A 25,491-nucleotide genomic window follows, 5' to 3' on the forward strand; every position below is an offset into this window, starting at 1 on the left:
TCGAATCGACACAATCGCTACAGAAGTCAATCTACTTCGGGTAGATCATCGTAATTTGACTGCACGAGTGGAGGAAACGGAGTCCTCGTTGGCAGCTATTCGCCCCACAGTGCAAGATCTGCAGTCTCAAACGGCACAAATACAACTAGACATGACTGCCCTACACAAGCGAGCAGAAGATGCTGAAGGTAGATCTCACCGCAACAACATATGACTAGCAGGGTTCCGGAACACATTGAATCGCCAAACACAGAACTTTTTGTGGAGCAATGGCTGGTTAACAACGTACTAGATAGTAAACCTACCAAATTATTTTCTGTGGAGAGAGCGCACATAGTTCATGGTAGACCTCCTCGTCCAGGAGCGACCCCACGCCCCATAATTGCTCGGCTTTTGAATTTCCGCAATAGAGATTTCATATTACAACGCTCCCACTCACACGGCCCCTGGCACTATGAGAATGCTGAAATCTCAGCACACCCTGACTTTACTGCTGAAGTGCAATCACAACGAAATTCCTTCACCAAAGTGAAACAACGCCTGCGTGCACTGAATTATTATAAATATGCGTTACTGTTTCCAGCTAAATTGCGAGTGATTGATGGGGAGGCCATACGATTGTTCCACTCACCGGAGGATGCGTGGACTTGGTTACACACAAAGGGCCTAATGCACTCCGCCTCAGATCATCTAGAGAATACCGCCTGGCTGACCCCAAATAATAAACGGCGTAGGTGGAAATTGAGTAAGGCTAGACCGTCTCGAGCCCAGGCGGTTACAGAACAGGCAAAAGTAATACAGGAGACAGCGCAATTATCCAATAATTCCTTCTTTGCCTTGGCAGACGGTTTTCAAGTCCCTTCCGACTCGGACACCGGAACCCGACTGCCCTCCAAAAGCGCACTGGAAGATGAGGCCCCGTAGATGACCGCACGGCTAGCTGATGATCTTTGATGGAGGTCAGGTTGAGCATCATTGCACTGGTTGTGTACTGTATACTTCCCTGCCACGGAACTATATATTATTGAACTACACAATCCCTCAGGGCTCCGGACGCGGCTGAACTATGTCACTCCGGGGCTCATGGTGTGCCCACTGCATCACTTATGGCCCCTGTAACCCCCCCTCGAACGCAGGGGTCACTGCGTGTGGAGTTTTCACTGAAGAGATATGTATATCATATAGTTCTATATTTATTAGTCATTTCTTTGTGGGGATGTGGCATGATACCTGTTGTGGTACAGGCCTGGGTTCGGGGAGTTGTTCCAATATTTGTTGTAGTTAGTATATACCTGGTGCTCAAACAAAGATGGTTGAATCCCAATTCTTGGTGGTCGGAATGGGGGAGGAGCTGGAATCGTACCATTTTTAGTTTTGTATTATAATGGCTACAGAATACAATATGATAACCTGGAACATCCGTGGCATGGGTAATCCCGTTAAACGATACAGAATCTACTCCTATCTCAGAAGACGCCATATACATATCACATGTCTATCTTAGAAGACGCCATATACATATCACATGTCTACAAGAGACACATTTGACTCACGGGGAATTGCTTAAATTACATCGTAGATGGAAAGGTCAGATATATGGTACTGGTTATTCGGCATATGCTAGGGGCACATTAATTTGGTTGTCACCAGAGGTCCCATTTACTAAAGTTCGGACGCATGTTGATCGTAATGGGAGATATGTTCTCTTAGACGGTCATCTCGATGGGCATCCCATTTTACTGACTTCTATATATGGCCCCAATACCATGCAGGGACTGTTTTTAAATGAACTGACTCCCACACTGCTACAAGCCCCCGATACTCCTAGTTTCTGGGGAGGTGACTTTAACTGTATTCAGAATACCTTCCTAGATCGATCAATCCCTCCCCTACCGAACACCCCTGGTCTGCAGGCCACCAAACATTTTCAACAGTGGTCACAAACAATGCATCTACATGATATCTGGCGCTTACAACACCCAGACGATAGGGAATATTCCTATTATGCGCCAGGCTACCACATACATACTAGGCTAGATTATATTTTCTGTGATTCATCTATGTGGTCTTATATCCGTAGCTCCGAATATATAGGTAAGACTTGGTCTGATCATAACCCTCTCAAGGTGATGTTCAAATGGGGACGGCCCAGATCGAAAATTCCAATGTGGAGACTGCAGGTGGCAGCGCTACAAGACATACCATATAAAACCCAGTTGGGCACCACCATAACAGAATATTTTCAACATAATGATGGCTCTGTGGGGGATGCTAGAATAGAATGGGATGCAATGAAGGTAGTGATACGAGGCCATTGCATGACCACATCCTGGGGGGGGCAAAATCTGCCCTTACACGCAGTATAAGGATGCTTGAACAAGAGATATGTCAACTAGAGAAGGCAGCTATTATAGATCCCTTAGCTCGACAGTGGTTGTCTGGTCAACGTCGCCAACAACGAGAGGAGTCGGACAGGCTAGGTAAATTAGACTATAAAGCGTATTCACTTCAACAACACAAGGAGGGAGGTAAACCGGGACGCATATTAGCTTGGTTGCTGCGTTCCGAAATACCACGAACAGTGATGGGTGCGATACGCAACGAGGAGGGCGTAGTAGTTAATACTTAGGAGGCGATTAATAAGGGCTTTGTCCATTACTATAAAACATTATATATGGCATGTGCGGCCCCAGCCGCAATTGATTGTCATCCGATGTTACATGATCTTACCCTACCTACACTCACACAGCAGCAGAGACAGGACCTAGAACAATCCATACACATAGATTAAGTGAAATTGATAATACAAAAAATGGCTAGGAGGAAAACCCCAGGATCCAACGGACTGCCTATAGAGTTTTACGCGACGTATGGGGCCACTCTCGCACCTCGATTACTGACTTTATACGAGGCATCATATCGAATAGGGGAGCTCCCCCCATCACTGAACGAAGCTCTTATTGTAGTCCTTCCGAAACCTGGTAAGGATCCACTGGAAGTCGGCTCCTACCGACCCTTATCTATGCTCAGTCTTAACTATAAAATCTTGAGCAAATTATTAGCCAATAGGTTGCTCCCCTTCCTCCCCTCCCTGATCCACCCCGATCAAAATAGATTTGTACCCAACAGGACCACCTATTGTAATATTAGAAGGTTATGCCACCTCATTGATGCAGTCTCCGGGAAAAGATGGCTGTCCGGTAGCAGTGTCTTTAGATTTCGAAAAGGCATTCGATTCGTTAGGATGGCCGTACCTGCTGTGGACGCTGGGGTGTTTTGGATTTGGCCCCCAGATGTTATGATGGATACAACTTCTTTATACAGCACCCCGAGCTAGAGTCCGCACTGGATATTGCGTGTCCGACTCCTTTCCCATTCAGAGAGGGACACGGCAGGGTTGCTCACTGTCTCCAGTACTCTTTGTTCTGGCCATGGAGCCCCTTGCAGTGCGCCTGCGGCAGGAAGATAGTGCGTGGGGCTTATGGGCAGATGGCCGTATGCCGATGATGTATTAATTTACTTACAAGCTACAGATACTGCCCTGACTGGACTGTTCGCAATCTTGGACCAAATTCAGTGAGCTGTCGGGCCTTCAAGTGAACTGGGGTAAATCCTGTGTGTTCCCCCTCCGTAAGAGCAGTGAGATAGAGAACCAATCATTTAACCGGGGAAGGCTTCTATGGGTGACCGGAGGTTTCCGCTATTTAGGGATAGATATATATCACACAAATGCAGACTTGGTGGAGGGCAATTATAATAAAGTGCTGTCTTCTATCCGGGGATCTTTGCCCTTCTGGATGCGCCTCCCCCTTTCCCCTATGGGTAGAGCAGCCATCGCGAAAATGTTAATACTCCCTCGATTGCTTTATTTATTCCTCGCAATACCGAGTCCGCGCGGAAGACTATTCTTTACCACCACGTGTAGTTTGTTGACCACACTTATATGGGGTTCGGGGCGTAAAAGAAATTCCTTGGAGGTACTCCAATATCCGATGCAGGAAGGGGATATGGCGATTCCAGATATGGATAGATGCTATGCAGCGGCACAGCTGCAGTGGATTATGACTTGGTTAACTGTGACCCCGACTATGGAAGGGACCATGGTCCGACATATGACAGGGGTCATGGAAGTACTACAATGGCTCCTTCGGACTAATAAAAACGGGGCAAATGTAGGGTTACTGCTGCGTACAGCGAGGGCCGCACGGATTGGGAGCATTCAGCGACAGCCGTTTCCATACTCTCCGGAGCTTCCGCTCTGGGAGATACCCCAAATTCATGACCTTACACGGTTGTATGATTTCAACGCATGGCGGGAAAGAGGGGTGTCTCGCGTTGGTGAGCTTTTTGAGGATAGGCAATTACGCCCCTTTCAATCTTTCAGCTTAATATATCATCTAGACCCCGGACATTTCCTTGCCCATGCGGCTCTACAAGCAGTCATTCAACAGATATGGCAGGCGGGCCCCTTAGAGCCACCTACACATATGAGACTCAAGAGTTTACTGACGAGAATTGGTGAAAGGAAGGCTGTGACAAATGTATACACATTATTAAAAGAAACACTGGATGTCCCCCATCCCCGTAGCAAACCCGATGGGATGAGGGTTTGGGAGTCGCCTTAACGACCCACCAATGGAAAATGGCTTTGGAACAAGTTAAATATGTCTCACGCAATGCCAGACTGAAATTTACACATTTTAATTATATCCATCAAACATATCTGTCCCCTCACAGACTACACCGTATATTCCCAGGAGCCTTGTCGGCGGCCTAGATAACGCCACCTTTCTGCACATGACCTGGGACTGTGCTGAGGTACGCACCACCTGGGAGCAAATTACGCAACATGTATCCGACATCGTAGACATTCCCCTTCCTTTAGATGTGCTCCTCTGCCTATTAGGGATAACCAAAAGATCTAAACGGAACAGATATTATCTGAAATTTGTGGATCTGGCCTTTATACAATTTAAACAAATGATTGCCATGGCGTGGAAAGCACCTCTCCCCCTGATATTTTAAATTGGCTTTGAGGGGTATTACACTGGGCCACAGCAGAAGCCAAGGCACTGGAACAAGATAGGCACATACGTGGCGGGAAAGGGAGGATTGCACTATGGGACACCTATTTGGTGAAAGTGGAAGATAAACTGGCAACTAAAGCACCCGTAGACCAAATTTGTGAAAATACCCGAACCAGTAATGGATAAGGCCACTATATATAATATTTATTATTCAGCTCTCCTGCAGGAGCTGCTCTCCATCGAGGAAGAGCTGTCTTTGCTCCATAGCTCTCCCTCTTTTCGACACAGAAACAATATGAATATCACCTGCTCCCCTTCTCATCTATCTGACTATGATACTCACATTCCTAACTTAAGACGGAAAACCTAGAAATTAGTGGGTCAAAGGATTTTTAATGACTCACCTCTTAGACACCACGTAAGTTATTAGTATGGTTTACAAGTGTGTTATTGTTTTATTAGCTTATACAGACTACTATCCCTTCTCCTACACTGAGGCCCAGAGACACTGAATGTTAAATGATCGAAATATGTTATCCACCTATTCTCAGTCACATCGCCACGTCATACTATGTGTCAAGGAACGTAATCTTACACTTGTAACCTGCCATGATTATTTTGATTATGATCTGGCACTTCTGTTTCAGCAAGAGATGATACTTGCGAAAGTATATACATATGCTATGTTGATTTAGCCAAATATGTTTAAAGGAAGCTAATGATATGTACCTCAGATACGATGTATAAGTGCTACTTAATCTGTTTTGTAATTTAACGTTAATAAAAAAAAGATTTAATTTTAAAAAAATGCTGCTAGGCATGCATGAAACATCATGGATGTTGCATGTGAAGCATGAAATTTCATGTTCTACTACGGTTTGCTTTACCGTCTGATTTGGAACAGCACTATTTTGAAATGGAGATGTCTCTGCATTGCCAGGTATCCCTCAAATGGCATTCCAAGTCAGTGGAATCAGAGGCCAGGGAATTATTGGAAATTAGGCTAAGGACTGGAGTGGAAACCTTTTATATAAGTGTACAGTATTGAGAACAGGGATGAGAATCATCTCCTGTGGCAAGATGGAGACCATTCTGCACCAGCAAAGAGAGCAGATACCATGACCAGTCACCAGACCGTAAGGGAATGCCTTTCCTGTGGTCCGCTGAAGTAAACTTTTTTCAAGGACTTTCAGCCATGCTGAACAGCAGCCGTGCTGAAATACAACATGGCTAAAAGACACTGACAATGCCAAAAACTCTTGCATTGCTGAAACCTTTTGGCTTTGCCAATGGTTGTTTTAACAGTAAACAAGCAACCCCTACGTTTTCTTTGCAATCTAAGCAAATAAAAGGACCAGAGAAAGCCCAAAGCATGCTGCACCATACCTTCACTGTCCAGCATGTCTGTGATTGTTGTTCTCTTGCATCTTGAAAGATATTCTGTCACCTTCGGCACTACTGCAACCAGTATCTAAAACGGTACACATACACATACTTGAGACTGTGGTTAAGAATCAACCCTGCTACAGATCTACTTTTACCCCTATATAGAATCCTTTGGACTGCCACCAAATGTCCAGTCATAGGCCCCAGGAAAAGGGAAGTCATTTTACAGACATACTGCATTAAAATCCAGATATTCAACATGTTACAAACATATACCTCAATCTAAAGAGCCCATTTATTGAAAAGCATTTCAGCACAGAATCAGAAACTTAACCGAAGATGTCATTTCACAATGATATTATCAACACTACAGTGCTCAGGGGACTGCTTTGTGCAAAACAAAGCTACAAAATACTATAAAATTCCCTTGAACAACACCATGTCCTATTTTTACTAACATTTCATGCAATTGTAACAATTCCTCCCCCTTTCAATCTATGGGTTTTCCCAGCAATTAAGATATGTTCCCTTTCCTCCCAATACCTCAACTACCAAATATGCTTTCCCTCTATATCCTGTAACATGAACCAAGCTCCAAGCAGTACCATTCAAATGGTGCTGTTGAGACAACAAAGTAATGTATAACCAACAAAGCTGTACCTGCCAATTGAATTCACCTGTCTTGCCCTCTGCGAGTGCTATGCAGCTATGCTAAGTAAAATCAACTTTGAAATGTCACCAACCTAGCACCAGCAGGAATCTTACTCATCACTAACTTGTGGTCGACACGCTTCTGTCCTAGCTATTGTGTAGTAAATGACCCATGGCTTTCATCAGGACCTCTAGACCATCCAAACTGCCTTACACTAACCTATTCATTCTACCCCCAACAGTAAAATCATATAATAAAATGTTAAACATACCAGTTGGCTATTATGGTGGTAACCTGAGATTTTTCTTTGCGCCATCATTGGAGACACAAAGGAAGTATATTAGGTACCACCACTGGAGCACCTAGAGAGACATTTATAAAACACAAGTTCCAGCTTTGAGTCTCCTTCAGGTAAAAAATGTTTTTAAAAAAAAATAGAAAGCTATGGAATAAGTGCAGCAGAACCATGTCAACCACAAATCGGTGATGAAAGAGGTGTCCTAGAAAGCATTCTTCACACTATTCAAGTTGTTTTTAACATTTTATAAGTTGCATACTGGAGAAAATAAAAACTAGGAAATACCTATCTACTCTATGCATTTTCAAACATTAGGAAACCTCAAAAAAAAAAAAAAAAAAAAAAAGAAAGCTCAAGGGATCTGGATGAACCCACCCAAAAAAGTAGTTGCTGGAGAAGGAGCAACCCAAGCATGAAGCAAACCACCCTGTTCGGGTAAAAAATGTAAAAAAAATTAAAGAGGAATCCCGTTAGTGCAGTTAGTGACATATTTTTCTCCCTCATGCAAGTAGGGTTGATACCACCCTATCTCACGGCTTCTCAGTAAGCCTCCGCAACACTTATCTATGCTACTAACGAGAAGCTAGTTAGTACACAAAAAAAGGCTGGCTTTACCTTTTGGTGTTTGAGCTCCACTTAAAACTCACTGCATTTACAAGCTCTTTTTTCTTCATGACTATGTGAACCATTGGCAGACCCATGGTGGCAAAAGCACGGCCTTAATTAAAAACATTTAACTAATAAATATGATTTTTCACAAGTATCCTCTCATACTGTACCTCATTCTGATACGGTGATTCACCAGATGTTGAAGGTAGTACTTTAACAGAGGCCTCTTTTTCTGTGAACTGTGCCTCCAGATCCATTGCTGCCCAGTTCTCCTCCTCCATTTCCTCTTGGGATGCGGCATCCCATGCCTCCTGCTCAAGCTCCTCTATGGCCTCACACTGCTGAGATTCCAGGGACACGAGCTCCAGTGCCTCCTGCTCAGATTGCCGGGATTTCCAGGCCTCCAGCTCCAGTGCCTCCTGCTGCAGAGCCACACTGGTCTGCTTATCCATTGCTGCCCAGTTCTCTTGCTCTGCTTCCTCTTGGGATGCTGCAACCCAGCCCTTCTGCTCCAGCAATTCTCCAGCCTCAGACTGCACAGACTCCCATGCCTCTAGTTCCAGTTCCTCCTGCTCCAAAACCATCCTTGCCTCCAGATCCATCACTGCCCAACTGTCCTGTTCTGCTACCATTGCTGCCCAGTTCTCTTGTTCTGCCAATTCTCTGCATGCTGATTCATGGGCTTCCTGTTCCAATGCCTCCCGGGCTTCCTGCTCCAACCTCACTCGAGTCTCATACTCAAGAATCTCTTGGGTCTCTTGCTCCAGTGCTTCCTGGGTTTCACGTTCCAATGCTTCCTGGGTCTCACGTTCCAATGCTTCCTGGACCTCCTGCTCTAATGCTTCCTGGGCTTCCTGCGCCAATGCCTCCAAATCCATTGTGGCCCAGTTTTCCTGATCTTCCGTCTCTCTGGATGTAGCTTCCTGAGACTCTCTTTGCAGTATTTCCAGCACTAGCACTCTTCCTGCCTCCTGCTTCAGTGCTCTCCGAGTCACCAGCTTGTCTAAGGCTTCCTCCTGTGTCTCACATTCTACCACCTCATGCATTGCCTGATGCAATGCTTTCTGAGTTGCCACCTCCTTGTTTTCCTTATTCAATGCTTCCCTGGATTCCTGCTCCAGCACCGCGCATGCCTTCCCTTTCAGCACTTCTTGGGTTTCTTGCTCAAATGTCAATTGGGACTCCAAATCTAGTGGTTTCTTGGAGAACCACGTCTTATAGGCCTCAGGTTCAAGCACCACTTGACCTCTATGGTCCACCTGTTTACTGTCCATCTTGTCCAATGTTTCTTGGGGTTCCCATTCCATCTGTTCTGGTGCTTCATGATTCAGAGATTTCCAAGACTGGAGAGTTTCAGAGACCGCAACCTTACTTGCAAATTTCTCAATTTTAAAGCACCCCATTTTTTCTCCCTCTGTTGCAACTTTATCCGTCACTTCTGTGGCTTCCTTCTTAATGGCCTCCAGCAGTGGGCTCTCACCAGCCTCCTTTAGGCTCTCAAGGGTGCTGCTTTTAATGGAAATCCGTGCTTCCATCACATCTGTTTGCTCGTCCCTACCCATAATCTGAGACTCCTTTGCTGCATGGGACCGCCCAGCTGACCAGCAGTTTTCTGGTGTTCCCTCATGATGTTTGAAATGTAATCTGCACTTCTCTTCTTCATGAGCCGACCAGTCACCACCAGGGGCAATGCTCAGCTGGGATAGTTCCAGTTGTGGACTTCCATCTGCCTCAAACTCAGCCAACAGGCTTGATGATACTTCAGCATAGAATTCACTGCCACAGGTGGACCCAGAGGATTCGGGGGGCTGTGCCTGACCGGTGACCGGGGCTTCCAGTACTGATGACAGCATTGCTGGGGAAGGCAGTGATGGAAGCCCTCGCCCTGCAAGAACAAAAAAGCTCTATGAGAGTAGCACTCAACAGTACATCCTTTCTTAAGCATGTTAGGCAAACTATGCTAGTCACACTGAACAGTCAAAATCAGCCACTTTATGCAGGTCCATGACAACAAGCAGTTATGGAGAACACGTTCTTATTTTCCGATGTGGAAAAGGGTAGTGGGGTTGTGACTGCTCACAAACACGATCAAAGATTAGACTCTACACCTGGGGTCTCCAACCTTTTGTTCAATAAGAGATACTTAAGTTCAATAAAAATCACTGCGGGCTACTATTATTATTAGTGATGTAATAGGGACCACATCAGACTAAATCATATTAGTGGCCTCTATATGCAAGGTTACTTGCAGTGATCATCTCAGTGCATTAGGCAGCGTTGCCAGCAATATTGTAAAACAGACTTTTTTTTAACTTGCAATGCCTCTACATAGGTAATACATAACAGCCACAGCTGCAATGCCCTGGCAACAAAATAACAATAATTCCCCCAGCATAACTTATCACCTAAAAATCAACTTTAGTTAATTTTTTTTTTTGTAAATTCAGCCATTCTTCTACAAATATTAGCTTATAAGTTTTGAATGTAAATATTTTTTAGGTAGCAGCCTACCAGACAGCGCAGCTGTCTGCTATGCTGCAGACATCTTAGAGAGTTTCAGAAAGTTGCATGTGGCAAGCAATGGGCAGAATGTGTTCTGCCCATTGCTTGCCATTGACTTTGTGGTTTGGAACTCACGTTTTCTTGCTTTTCATTTACTGGCTTAGGCTCTCCAGGCTCACTGAGTCCCTCCTGATGCCAAAACCTTATTTACCAGTATCCTTCCAAGAACTCCCTTTCTGTAAACAGACCTGTAAATCTTGTTCTTATCTCGTCACATATGCTGTGCACTTGAGGACAGAGGTCAAATGTCAAGCGCTGTCTTCCGAAGGAGCTTTGCTTGGTGTCTACTTTGCTTTCGGCTTACTTCAAAGGGAAAGCATTTGTAGGAAAGAGGAATGCGGATTGCTCTCCCCATGAAGTAGGGGTGTCATGGTTCTTTTAATGGCTTTCCTGTTAGATAAGAACAAGTGGTCCAGGACAAATTGCTTTTACCTGTCATCTGGCTGTCACCCACACATCTGTCAACCTGACCCAAAGGAACTGGAAGCTATACGTAAGCACTAGTTACATAATACAATTTCACATTTTTTAGGGATGGGATATTTAGTAATTCAGAACCACAGGATGGTACGCCACCCCCACAGTCATACCGACTACTACTAGAACCATTTCATATACCTCCGATATGACTCTTACTCAGACCATAAATTGCTGCCTTTCATGCTGGTTTCCAGCTATTTAATTTGAGTAATTTGTACAGCCTGGGGCACAGTCTGCAAAATATTTACACCACAGTGACATCTTCTGTTAAAAGTAAGAAAGCACATGATGTAACTACATTGCATGTAATCTAGTCTGACAAAACTAGCCCTCGGCATAGTGGCACACCGAACAGGGGCTTCAAAGATAGAATAAAAACGACGATGACAGCAATAAGGAGCTACTAGTGAGAAAAGGGCAAAGAAGAGAGGAAATTAAAAGCCAACGCATCACACAGGATAAACGCTTTTTGTGGGAGATTTATTCAGGAGGTATACAGTTCGAATTACATTCTCAGTGGAAGGAATTATCTAATGTTGCTCAATTCACAGATACAATCTGATCTTTACGCTTGCTCAAAAGGACTTTTGAAATGTAATTTCCATTCTTTATCAACTATATCTGTAATATTACTTAGGGCTACCTTGAACGATGCTGCTAAGTGAGCACTATCAAAACCAAACCAAATCCGCCTTTCCTCCTTCCCAAGTCGATAAATAATAGCTTTAAGTTAATAGTAACACAGCTTAATGTAATGAATTGGCAAAAACAGCGACATGACCTGTTGAACGAAAAGGTGTTAGAGGGTTTTTTCCGAGCGTTTCCATTTAGTGCCACGATAAGCTGCCATAAACTTAAAATATAAGACAAAATGGGCCTATTTAAAATACAGGTCCACAAAGACTATTCCAGATTGACCCAGATGTGGACTTTCACATAACTTGCCACATGCTAATCACATGAGGCTTAAATGAAATTAAGTTTCTATAGAATCAGGATACTTGTTGCATCAAGACAAGGTATGTATTAGCGAGTTGTGATTTTTGATGTGTAACCTGCCACTGTTAACTGTACAGCGCTATGAGGTGAGCTAAGTAGTAACACAAACTCAAAGCACGCAATGTTCTACAGCTAGCGCTGGCCACATCAAAATGCCTTTTTCTTTTCTTTTAGCCATGATGCTGTACAATTCGGCTAAAACACATTGACAAATCCAATAGCACTCACTTAGGCAAGACCTATTGGCTTTGCCAATGCTTGTTTGCCTTGAGAACATAAATGTGGCATACATGCTTTCATTCAACCAAGAAAAGGGTCTAATTTAGTTGGCTGGGATGTATACAAGAGAGCTACTTACAGGTAGCTGGACAGCTACCAGTAGCGTACAAGCTACTCGCTAGAGAAGCCTGCTTTACACTAAGTGTTTAGTATAATCTATTTTTTTTCATGATAAGAACATTGATTGTTGCAAGATTATGAGATTGTATTTAATTATCAAGAGACACATGTTTCACTCAGGCTCCATCTGTGTCCTGGGGCTTTTTCAAAACAACCACTGTTGTTTATATCCATTCATGCGTACAACTAAGATTATCTCTAGCATCTGTTGATTTCCCATTGAAGGTAAGTATATCAAAAGAAATGGCATTATTATTATGAAAAGTCAGTATCTCTGTACTCCTGTATAGTTGTCCAATCATAGATCTTTTTACTTGTGTTCAAATAATTTAGTAGGTCTGTAGTGACTATAACTTGTAACTGTGTAATGGTTACTCCGCCACTAACTCAGGTCCATGGGTGTGCCATCCCAAGGTTGGAAGGAAAGCAGGGTGGACCATATCAGACATGGACTGGCTCTCTATAAGTGGGGTTCAAGTACTTTGCCAGGTGAAGCTGCTGTGTCTACATCAGATTGACCGTGGGAGACAGTCCTTGCATTGGCCCCACTGGCTCAATCAGATGGCTTTGAAAATGTTCCCCCCCAACAGATAGAATAGGTGTGTTCTAGCTTACTGCTCTCCTAGCTAACCGCACAAGAGTGCTCTTACGCATATCTCTCTGGGTTACGGTGGTGGGAACCTAGATAGTACCACTGTCCCTAAGTGTGGGGAGCAGACAGCTGGAGGCATTGCGCTCTGTGTCAAAGAACAAAGGTGAACGGAGGGAGTAGGTCCTGTGGAGAAGTAACCCTACAGACTGAAATGATCTTTCCTAGTCACTGCATGACCCTTGTGTGCCGATGTTCTTGAAGGACTTAACTGAAAGTAGGAGCATATTCACCTGAGGCCCTGGACTTTCTTGTGACCACATAAGTCTGGATCTGTGACTAGACATTTTCTCAGTCTAGGGCATGGCATTGGATAGGTTGTAAAGAAGGTGACACAATGATGATTCTTTTAGCCAAAAAGGTGAACACAATAAAACACTAGTTATGGGGTACAGACAACTCCTTGGAGGCGTACAGGCTCACTCCTGGACAAGGGACACTCCTCTCAAATAATGTACTGCAAGTGGAACCAGTAGTGAAAAAAAAAAAGAAGGTGGAGCACACCATTAGGTCTGTTGGACAGTAGCTAGAAAGCTTGATGACAAGAATGAATGACTTCCAGCAAGCCAGGAAACTGCACCGAGGGTGAAGTGCCTAGGGGAATGACGAGAAGAGATGGAGACAACTTAAGGATTTGGGGCCTTGTGTTCATTTAATGCATTAGGTAAAAGTGGCCGCAATGTATGCACTGCATTTACCAAATGCATTGTTTTTCGGCAAAGCAACATACGCTCAAACATGTTGGTTTGCAAAATTCCAATTCGGGGGGGAGGGGGCTTGGAATCATAATTTGACCCACCTCATTAATATGCATGACGTAGGTTGTAAATTGCAACCCACTACAAATCACAGGGATGGTGGTCTTCTGGGGTCAGAGGACTAGCATGTCTGTCATTGCTTTTAAAGAAACCAATCTTTTTTCCTAAATGAAAAAACTTAATTAATGGGGAAAAAAATCTAAAACCTTTTTTCCCCCCTTTTTTAAGACTACTACTACCTATCCCATAAAAATGCTTTTTGCAACATTGACAAAGGGGCAGGGGTGCTCTAAGGAACCTATCCGTTTGCAAGTGGGTTACCACCTCCTTTGAGCTGGTGGTAACATCAATGATTTGCAACCGCAATTGGAGTAAAACATCATTTATACATACCATAAGAAATTGCAAATTGGAAAGGACATTAAAAACACGCCCCTTTCAATTTGCAATTCGGTAAGTAATCTCAAACCTACCTTGCGATTTAGTAATGAGTTACCAAATCGTAATTGGGGGTTTGAACATACCCAATAGCTATTTTGCTGTCGCACAGGTTCTGATTTCTTGAACTGCAGCCTTGGTGGCCACAAAATAGTTTTGCACATAAGGTTCTTGGCATCCATCTGAAGATGCGCAATTGAAGTGCTTCCGAAACTAGACATGACAATGTGTGGATGCAATTTCCCCTAAATGTGTTGGAGATCATGCTGGAAGCTGCAATGGAGTCAATGAAGGAAGAAATGTTTAAAGTTCAGAGCGATCTGGCGAACTCCAGAACTGGGAATGGAAGGGGGCAACAAACATGGAGGGCTTTCAAAATACCTGCTAGAGAAGTCAGCTTCTGGATGCACCATAATGATTGAGCTAACCAGCGATCTGGACATAAAGAATACTGAGAGCAGCCATACTGCAGAAAACGGTGTCCCTGTGGGATTGTTAAAGGAGCTTCGCGCTGGCCCCATCAACTATCTGGATTATAGGAGCAGACAGGATTCGCTGCCGAAGAGTAATCAGCGTGTGGGGGTCCCAAAGTGCCCTGGAAGGCAAGAACTAAACTCTCCTTGAGACGGAGGAAGGAGCTGCTGCACGGCTCGGGGGCCTGCGGTATGGTGGGCTATGGCGCGTCGGCTGCCTTCGTTGACTGTGGTGTGCCCTGATCCCAGGCACTGGCTGTGCAGAGGGGAGCCATCAAGACGAAGGCCAGAAGGACCCTGGCCCTGATAGGCGACCAGCCTACCCAGTGACTAGGGTGACGCTGTCGAGGCTGTAGGATGGGGTCCCAGCTGGGCCAGAGGCAGGAGCCCCTGCGTGGCGGGGTCAGGCACCTCAAGGGCCTACAGCGGGCCGTGAGTCGCCGCATCAGCTATCCTCAGTGATGGTCTTGATGGGCAGCTGGAGCGACCGCTGACGGTGGCGACACTGCAGAGATTGCCGAGGGGGCCCGGCGGTACCAGGAAGTGCTGGAGGTGAATAGGTTGTAGTGGGACACACTGAATGACAGGGGGTCCCACTTGCTGCAGCTCGTCAGAGCATCCAGAGGACGTAATGCAGAGATGGGAACCCTGCTGAGGGTGCCCTAACACAGTGGAAACTGAATGAGAGGTGTGATTCTGCCAGCAGCGACGGAGAGACCCCCGTGACAACTGTGGAGTGTGAGGGTGAGTTTGGTAGGCCTATGGGGACTGAACAAAGGAGGACTACCTATCGTAAGAAATTGAAACACCTAATGGGGGCGCTAGAATCCCACTCAAGAGTACCCCCAACACAGCAAGAATAGAGCTGGGGGACAGTGCAAAGGGGGGGGGGGTATATACCTGCACCTGAGATATTTGGTCACCACCCCGCTCGAGTGGAGCACTGGGACCCTGTCCCAAGGTTGATCCTTCTTGATACAAATCTGGGTGGTGCGGCACAGACAGTGGGCCTGTTCTCGCGGTCCAAGGGCTAGTTCCCCGACTCATGCCCTCAACCTGTTGGGGACACATGCGCTCATACCCCGTAGCGCTGGAGAGAACTGTAGGATAACCAACGGCGCTGCCGAACGGGCTTAATCGACAGGGGCATCTGACTAGTGCTAGGCTCCTGTGCTGGGTGAAACCCCCTCTGCTGCATCATAGACCGGGATTGTGGGATCTCCCCGCGACAGTACCTGATCTCCGTGATTCTGTGGATCACACCACGTGGCCACCATCACTCCCCTCACCTGAGGCGCTATGGGGAAGACATGTCCTACTAAATCTACGGTGGACGCAGTGGTGACGGGGGATGCTTCTTCCCCAGAGCCACCCCTGTGACTGGACAAGTTCCACCATCTTGAATCTACACTCCATAATCATTCCGAACAGTTTGAGACGATCCTACATGCCATACTTGACACCAAAACCTCTCTTGAAGCAAAAATTGACTCAGCGTCTTTGGATGTGAACCTTCTACAATTGGACCACTGTAAGCTGGCGGACCGGGTCAGCCTGACGGAATCAGCAATACAAACCGTTTCACCAACTTTCAAAGAGCTGCAATTTAAAATCTCGATTATGCAAGAAGAGATCTCCTCTCTGCGTCGCAGGGCGGAAGACGCAGAGGCGAGCTCGCAGCACAACAATATCCGATTTATTGATTTCCCCGAGAGATCGGCACTTCCTTGAGCCAAACTATTCCTGGGGGAATGGCTTATGACTACGGTGCTGAAGGATAGGATACCTCCTTTGTTTTCAGAGGAAAGAGCAGATTGTGCCCCGGGACACCTCCCCAAAAGCGGGAGCACTGCCGTGCCCACTTATTGCCTGACTACTAAACTTCCAAGACTGGGACCTTGTTCTCCAGTTATTTCACCCAAAGGGCCCGTGGCACTTCGAAAATGCCGTCATCTCGGCCTACCCAGACTTCACCATGGAGGTGCAGCAAAGGCGTGTCTCCTACATGAAAGGTAAACAACGGCTACGCAAACTCCAAATCAAATATGCTCTCCTCTTCCCGGCCAAACTTAAAGTAATGGACGGTGAAAACTCACATAACTTCCAGAAACCGGAGCAAGTGTGGACCTGGCTACACGCCAAAGGCCTCGCTGCCAACACAGGGAAAGAGGAGGGGGAAGGCACATAGGTGACACCTAAATGACAATGACGGAGAATGCCACGCAAGCAGCCTGACCAGGACCAGGTGGCAGTAGAACAGGCCAGGGAGGTTAAGACGGTGGTGTTACATCAAGCCAACTCATTCATTACCCTGTGATCAAATACAATGGGAGATTCTTGCTCAGAGGCCGGAGAATCTGAGATCTCCTCAACCTGCAGCACTAGAGTTCCCCATGTTACGCCCAGGTCCGCCGATGATCATAGATGAACTCCGCCTCTTAAGACACAGACACTACTGCTCCTGTGCATCTATGACACAGACACAGAACTAACAGACAGGAGTAATCATCTGGCACCTTCCCCATCATGCTTTGGGCCTACGTAAGGAGTCCTAAGTTCTACTCACATGTCATGCTCTCATACCATGCCTACTTGGACAAGTTCCTTCGTACATTTTTGTTCCTCATGTTGTTGTGCTAATGTTTATATTCAATAGGCAGCCTGCCACAAGGTTCCTGCCCCGGGGGGGAAGGTTATTGCATTAGGATGTTATTCGTTTGATTGTACTGCATTGCTCTGGAACGTATTGCTGGATACACAAATGTTACTCTATGTCCCTGACACTTTTGCTGTGGGTGATCTGGGGAGGTCTTCTTCGAAGGGCGGGAGAGATGCAGGGGGCAGTGGGGGTGACTGGCTTCCTGAAGACCTCTCCCGTACATAACATACCAGACATGATGACTGACAACTTAGCTCTAGAACGTGCTCCGCAATGTTGCGCCATGATATGGAATGTACGGGGCATGGCATCCCCCACCAAACGCTACAGGGTGTACTCATACCTCGAACGCCGACATGTACATTTAGCAATGCTTCAGAAGACACACCTTACGGCTTTGGAGCTGGATCGTCTCCGGGACAGGTGGCAGGGACAACCATACGGTACTACTATATCGGCATATGCAGGGGGGTACTTATTTGGATAGCTCCAGGAGTCCCGTTTGCGCTGACCACCCAGAGAGTAGACAAGGATGGTATGTTATAATAGAAGCCTGTTAGGCATCGCTCCTCTCAACCTAGCGGCAATATATGCACCCAATGTTAATCAAGCAAGCTTCTTAGATCTTCTTACTCGTACACTCTTTTGAGACTCATTACTGCCGGCAATATGGGGGGGGGGGGGGAGAGATTTAAATAGTGTCCCAGACCTGTACCTAGATCGTTCTTACCCCCTTCTGCCACGAGCATCCGTACCTCCCGTCATTTTAATCAGTGGAGCACACATATGCACCTACATGACGTATGGCGCCTGGGTCCCCTACATGACCACGAGTATGCTTTCTACTTGTCGGTTCATGATTTACACACCAGGATTGATATCCTTTACTGCACTGACCAAACTGGCCCCCTCATGACTTGGTCGGAATAACTAGCACAAACGTACTCGGACCATTGTCCGCTGGTGTCATTCCTACCTGGCTTCTACTTCAGCCTGAGGCCCTTTCGGACCCGCGCTTCCGTGACACACTGTCACTATGCATCCAACAGTATTTTTAAGCGAATGCTGGATCTGCTTCTTCCCGAGCTACTGAATGGTATGCACACAAGGTGGTGATACGTGGCCACTGCATGGCAGCCTCCTGGGGTATTTGACGGCAGTTGGTGCAGAATCTCTCCAATGTGGAATGCGATTTAAGACAGACGGAGACACGGGTTGCAAACTAACTAGAGTTGCCCTCTTGACTTTACCAGCAACACATACATCGAAATGAGGTGGAATCCACCCTGAGACGCTATGCTTACCATAAACGGATGGCTATGCAACATGCCCATGGAGATCACTCAGGTAAATTACTTGCCTTGAGACCCGCACGGGTGAGTAGCGCGCTTTATAAATGTTAATGATTTGATTTGATTTGATTTGCCTGGCTTCTCCGGGAGGAACACCGTAGTGCTCCTACTATGGCGATTTGCCTGGTTGATGGCACAGTAGCCACCTCGCAGGCAGCACTTAATGATACATTCGGAGATTGCTATTGAGGGCTATATGCTAGACCTGAAGTCTCACACCCAAATTGTATGCAAAGTTTTTTGCAGGGGCACCTCTTTCCAAACTCTCAACCAACCAACTGGACAAAATTGAGGAACCCATTTAACATAGATGAGATCAGTGTGGCCATATCCCAAATTGCTCAGAACAAAACACCGGGCACGGATGGCCTACCAATTGAGTACTATGCTACTTTTTCAACTGATGTGACACAGCAACTCTCCAGGGTATTCCAGGAGGTACTTGATTTGGGTCGCCTACCGGACACACTACGTGAGGCCTTAATAGTGGTATAACCTAAACTGGAACGCAACCCCATGGATGTTAAGTCGTACCACCCCCTGCACGGGGAGGGGAAGACAGGGAGGAATAGGGGGGTTAGATAAGTGACACGACGGCCATAACTAACACACGGCAGCACCGCACCACCCTAGTCGTGGAGTTGTTAAGAAGTGTTAATTGAGATGAATCATAAATAAAACCAATAAAAATCTGTTTAAAAAAAAAAAGTTGTACCCTCCCCTTTCATTCATGAATCTGGATTGCAAGATAATAGGGAAGATCTTGGTGAACAGACTACTTCCTGCAATACATAAATAGGTACATACTGATAAATCTGGCTTCATACTGGGCCGCAGCACTTTCCTCAACATACGACGGCAGTTGCGGTTAATCCACAGTGCCCCACTGGACGCCCTTGACCAGGTGGTGGTGTCACTAGACATTGAGAAAGCCTCTGACACCCTAGGTTGGGACTTCCTCTTCTCGACCCTCAAGGCTATGGGATTTGGGCCTCGATTTCTGCGATGGGTTCACACACTGTATGCAGAACCGTTGGCTACAGTAAAAAGAGGCCAGGTGATATCAGAAAGCTTTGCTGTCCAAAGAGGGACACGTCAGGGGTGTCCATTGTCACCGCTTCTCTTTGCTTTGGCAATGAAACCCCTTGCCTGTCAATTGTGTGAGCATGCTAGGGCTTGGGAAGTTCCAGAATTGGGTTATCTTGTCATTTTTTTGTATGCAGACGATGCCCTCATCTATCTTCGAGATTTGAGAGCCACACTTCCTGACCTTATGCAACTTCTAGAAACTTTTAGTGATGCCTCTGGGCTACGGGTGAACTGTCCCAAAGCATGCCTGTTCCCGCTATCACCACGCTCTTCCTCTAATAGGAGAGTTGTGACTGATACACACCTCAAGTGGATTTATGACTCCTTTAAGTACCTGGGAGTTAACATTTACCACACAGCTCAGGACCTTCATGAAGGTAATGTGGATTGAGTGGTCGTGAGTATCTGTAGCTCTCTCCCATTCTGGCGATCGTTGCCTCTGTCTCCAGTTGGTCGGTATCTAAGAGGCTGATTCTACCCAGACTGCTTTACTTTTTTGCAGTGCTACTCATAGTGGTGCCACGAGCCTGGTTTCGGATGCTTGACGGCCTGCACCTTGAACTTATCTGGGGTAACAGATGCCGTAGGGTGGCCCTGCCCAAACTCCAGAATCCGATGACAGAGGGTGGGCTGGGAGCCCCAAATTTTGAATTGTATTATGCGGCAGCATAATTGCAATGGCTATTGGCCTGGTTATCTTCATCCGGCTGCCCGGAACTGCCCTCTGTCCAGGGGAGATTAGGGAGAGTTAAGGTATACACTTGGCTATCTGACTCCCTTGGTACTTACCAACAGGTTTCACAACAGATGAGTGGCTCAAACATGCCGGCGCCGCTTGGTACATTTTTATAAGCCTCCCACATTCCATTCTCACCGGAGATTACTATAAGTGATGTACCTAAAATAAGGGAAAAGATACAAGCTATTGACCGAGACAGGTAGACAGACATTGGGGTCACCCGAGGGGGAGATCTATACTCAGAAGGCATCCTCATAACGTTCCAAGACATCACTGAAACATACACTATCACACCACGGCGATTTCTCACCTATTATACATTGCTGCATGACGTGCGCATCTCCTGGGGCACTGCGGACAGGGAGCCAACCATATCACAGGTGCTACACAACATACTTCTGGCTGAGGGCACACGACACGGCATCACTACCCTATACACAGCACTCCACATGACAGGGCCAACTCTCATGGTGACGGCACATACTAAATGGGATGCAGTGTTACTGCAGCCACTGTGACACAGAAGGGGCCAGAGCTTTACAGTTAGTAAAGGGGATATCCCGAAATCCTAGATTTAGGTTTACACAATTCAATTATGTACAACAGGCCTATCTAGATCTCTATTGCATCCAATTTATGTTACCTTTACTGACACCTGGATGCCCACAATGCACCTTGAACTCAATGGGATTCTATCATATGATATGGGAGTGTCCGGTGTTACAACTCACATGGAACAAGGTCACCGAGATTGTACCGGAATTGACAATACACCAACCTGCCTCTCACACCAACCTCTTGGGTCTTCGCCCTCACAAAAAAAAGGTAACAAATATCTACACAGATTCATTGACCGTGCTTCTGTGTAATTCAAACGTAGGATAGCCAAGGCATAAAAGTCTCCGGCGTCCCTGACTCTTCAGCAGTGGCTGCGAGACCTACAAACTTGGGCACGGGCGAAAGCACACTACATTCAGTGGCTACGGACATGCAGAATTATCTGTCAAGATAGGGACTGCTGGGAGCATCTGGTATTAAATGTTGAGGCCAAAAATGTTCTCCACCCTCCATGAAAGTGGGGGCATCCCAGGATAACTGTTTCACTCTACCTGATGGGAGACTGGTATTTCTCTTTGTGCACTCCACTCCAGCCTAACCCTCACGCCCCTTGAGCTCCCCCGCCCAGACACTTTCTCTAACTTTCGATCACGGACAACCCCTCCCTGCACATCGTACATAGTTCCATGAGTTTCTTGATTTATGTATAACTGTTCATTGTTGGACAATGGTGATTCCACGTTTGTTTCTGGAGACTGCCTTTGAAAGGATATCACTTACATACTGCTTTGATGTCAACAGACAGGTGCCGCTTGTAGCAGCGATTTATTGCCTATTGATGTGATATTATGTAATTTTTTTTTTTTTTAACTGCCCCTGTGAAATACTAGGCTGTCACTACTTCCTGACCTGAAAGTGAAACATTAGCAAGACAAAGGGCACTGCTAGACATTAAACATGTTAGCAGTCAAAGGACTGACAGTGTGATGGGGTTTACCTGCTGGATAAATAATAGAGCATGGCTGACTCTGCTAGGGCCTTTATGGAGTGTCTTTGAAGGAAGAAAGCATGTGAAAAGTAGTGATATGTTGCTTCTCCACTTGAGTTTCCTTGCAGGGTGGTAAGAGCAAGTTCTATCAGATTTAGTTAGCAAGGGGTGTACTAGTTCAACCTTTTTTGAAAGAGGTAAGGCAACTGATGTAGAGTAATATAGTAATCTGTGTTGTGGATATTGAAGTCTTTCTCGTTACTTTGCTTCCACTTCTTCTCCCGTTAGGGCCAATATGAGAACTTATTCCATGCATGTTCTTGTTGATATCTACTTTAGTCACATGTTTGTGGACAAGCAACATTTTTGCTACATGATGTTATGCTTTATTTTACTCTTTGTATGTACCATTTCCACTTCTGACAATACAAAGTAAAAAAAAAAAATGAAACCCAAAATATCATTTTATAGACACAATTTGTGTATTCACCCACAAACCAATGGCCCTTTTTCCCCAGATTCGACTTTTGGGTTTGTAGCCGACCAAGAGATACAAGCAAACCTCTGTGCTAGCAAAACCCTGATGCACACTTGCATTTTCTATTCAGACTGTGATAAACTTTCTTCAACTTGGCTTGAGGTCACTAATTCGTTACAGCCACTGGTCCACAGCTTTCCCACAACCATGTACAGTAGTGAGTGCAAGTCCAGATTGGTCTCTGGTCTGTGCACCAGACTGCATGACTGCCCAGCTGTGGTGCACCAAACCGACTAAGAAGGTGGTTGCAAGGACAGAGTTGCCCTGACATCTCCTGCAGGCTTGTTGAGCATAGGAATAGAACCAGGAACCAGTCAGCAGAGCTGAGGCATGTCTAGGCAGTAACCCGTTTTGGATACAGGCCCTGCCTGCAGCATCAGCACAGATGTGAGGCAAAAAGGTCAGTTAAAGATAGGACATGTGTGCCAAGAAACTTGGTCTACTCCAACTGAGCCAGCCCAAACAACTATACTTAGCTAATGTAAGGCAGGTGCAAGAGGACAAGCACTAAGGCCACTACTGAAGCGCACTGTCCTGTCTTACGAGAGTGGGTCAGTCATATGACTGCAACATTTAAACATTGCATGAGAACAAGTGACAACCCCCAGCACTTACTGACATTTTGTATTAATTTACTGACTCAGTTCTTACTCAACAGCAGTGCAAACGGTCACTCTAAGCAGAAACTCTCCTGTGTTTCAAAAGCGAGTGCAGGTACTCAGGACTAGCAAACACCAGACAAAAGCATGCACCTGGGAGTAGTTCTATTCCCAAAATAGTGTAACGAATTGCATCCTCTTTTGCAGTATATGATTATTGGTAATTTCCAGAGAATTAAACATTACATATTGTAGAGGATCTAGAGCACCAATGAGAGTTGTTTGGAGCAAGGATTCTAGAGGACCAGGAAGTGAACGATCTACAGGCAACATTTTAATAAACATTCTGCAGCTGGATCTGCTAGATGAGTACATGAAAGTACGACTCCTGATTTTGGGCAAATATTCCTTGGACAAAACTGCTGCTACCACCTGGACCAGAGTCAAAATCTTGAATTTCTGTAGGAGAAAAAACTAGCTGTGATCATATCATCCAGTGAATGGCCCAATCATTATTCTGTGCAAGGATATATTGAAAACAGCTGCCAAGACCCCTTTCTTAGGTGTGACCGGGCCTATAGCTCCTGAAAACGAAGACCCACTCAATTTCTTCCCAAAATCACTTGGTGACAGGCCGAGAAAGAAGTGGCCTTTAGGGGAGTGGCAAACCATAAAGAGAAACCAAGAAACACAGGTGATTTGGTACCAACAGTGGTAGTGACAGGAAACTCTTTCATCTATTTTGCTCTACTCACAAACCACTAATAGAATGCACATATTTTCAGTGCTGAGAGTTCAGGGGATGGTTCTGTCAAGCAAAGTCATTGGGATTGTTTAGCCTCAATTGTGGGCTGATGTGTGTGCTTGATCTGCCACCTGAAGCATCCCTTCTTTGAATGAAATCAAAGCAGAGGCCACCAGCCAAGGGAGTACGGATCAAGGAAGTCCTAGAATAGAAATTTTAATGCCTTGGTTGGTGTAGACAAAGCAAGTGGGTGATGGATAAGGCCACTTTACTTTGAGTTTCCACTGTATACCTTCATTTGATTAGAGTACTTGTAAAGCGCGAACAGCTACGCAAACAGGGTTTCCCGGCGCTAAATACCACAGGTAGGAGAGCAAACAACAAAAGGTTAAAAAAGCCATGTCTTCAATTGCTTCCGAAAACTGCTCAGTGAAGTACAAGATCTAAGTTGTACTGATAGAGTATTCCAGAGTCTGGGGCCTGTGGCCGAAAAAGAGCAGCCTCCCCTATGAGTAAGTTTAAATTTAGGCCCCCAGAAAAAAAGAGAAGTTGCCAGTGGTTAGGGGACAGTATCTGCTCTGGCTTTGAAAACAAAGCATAAAGTCTTGAACTGAATTTGTTTTTCCACCTCAAGCCACTGTAATTCACAGCGAAGTGAGGCCACTGAAGCAAATTTTAGACGCCAATAAAAAAAAAAAGCTTTGCCGCTGCATTTTGGGCCACCTGAATCCGTCCCAAAGAGGCTTTGTCAACTACTAGATAGAGGATGTCCCCATAGTCCAGATGAGATTGAATGAGCGCCTGGAATACCGTTCTCTGAGCATTCATGGGAAGCCGAAGCACCCAGATGACTTTCTGTAACCATTTAAGTATGGCAAAGCAGGTTCCAACCACCTTTGCTACCTGAGGCTTCGTAGAGAGCGTGTTATCAATTAAGAAGCCCAAGTTCTTGACTTTGGTTACCGGTGAAGGAGTCTCCCCCAGCATGAACGGCCAGTGTTGTGGACCCCAGAGACTGGGATTTCTACCAAGGATCATCACCTCTGTTTTGTTACCATTTAGCTTCAGCGAGTTGTTATTCATCCAGGTAGCCACCTGGGCTAAGCAGGAATGTAGGGAACTGGGGCTGTGGTCCTGAGAAGATGATAAAGAGAAGTTGATTTGATTATCATCAGCATAGGAAAAAATAGTGAGGCCCTCTTGTTCTATGAGCTTTATCAGAGGGAGCACATAAATGTTAAAAAGGGCCAGACTTAGAGCTGATCCCTGGGGAACTCCAGATGTCACAGTGTGGCATTTAGACAAAGCTCTATTAGAGAAAACTTGAACGAAATGCTCACTCAGAAAGGAGGAAAGCCAGGATAGGGCTTACCCCCGAGACCCCTGTTGCCTTATCCTCTGCAGCAAAATAACATGGGACACAGTATCGAACGCAGCACTGACGATGAGAAGAATCAATGTTGCTGTCTTGCCATGTCTAGGAGCTACCACTGA

At 45.7% G+C, this 25,491-nt stretch overlaps 1 protein-coding gene across 1 annotated transcript in view; it reads right to left on the reverse strand.

Annotated features, from left to right (window-relative positions):
- Nucleotides 1–25,491, reverse strand: part of PRR14L (proline rich 14 like) — a 317,487-nt gene that overhangs the window by 274,678 nt on the left and 17,318 nt on the right. Inside the window, exons 2-3 of the mRNA XM_069215089.1 lie at nucleotides 8,143–9,857; nucleotides 6,414–6,498 (exon numbers count right to left, since the gene is read on the reverse strand). Coding sequence (XP_069071190.1) covers nucleotides 6,414–6,498; nucleotides 8,143–9,825 — 1,768 coding nt within the window. The 5' untranslated portion in view covers nucleotides 9,826–9,857. The remainder of the gene's footprint in view (nucleotides 1–6,413; nucleotides 6,499–8,142; nucleotides 9,858–25,491) is intronic.

Source organism: Pleurodeles waltl, chromosome 11 (genome assembly GCF_031143425.1).
Source record: "Pleurodeles waltl isolate 20211129_DDA chromosome 11, aPleWal1.hap1.20221129, whole genome shotgun sequence".
In the NCBI taxonomy this organism is placed as follows: Eukaryota; Metazoa; Chordata; class Amphibia; order Caudata; family Salamandridae; genus Pleurodeles; species Pleurodeles waltl.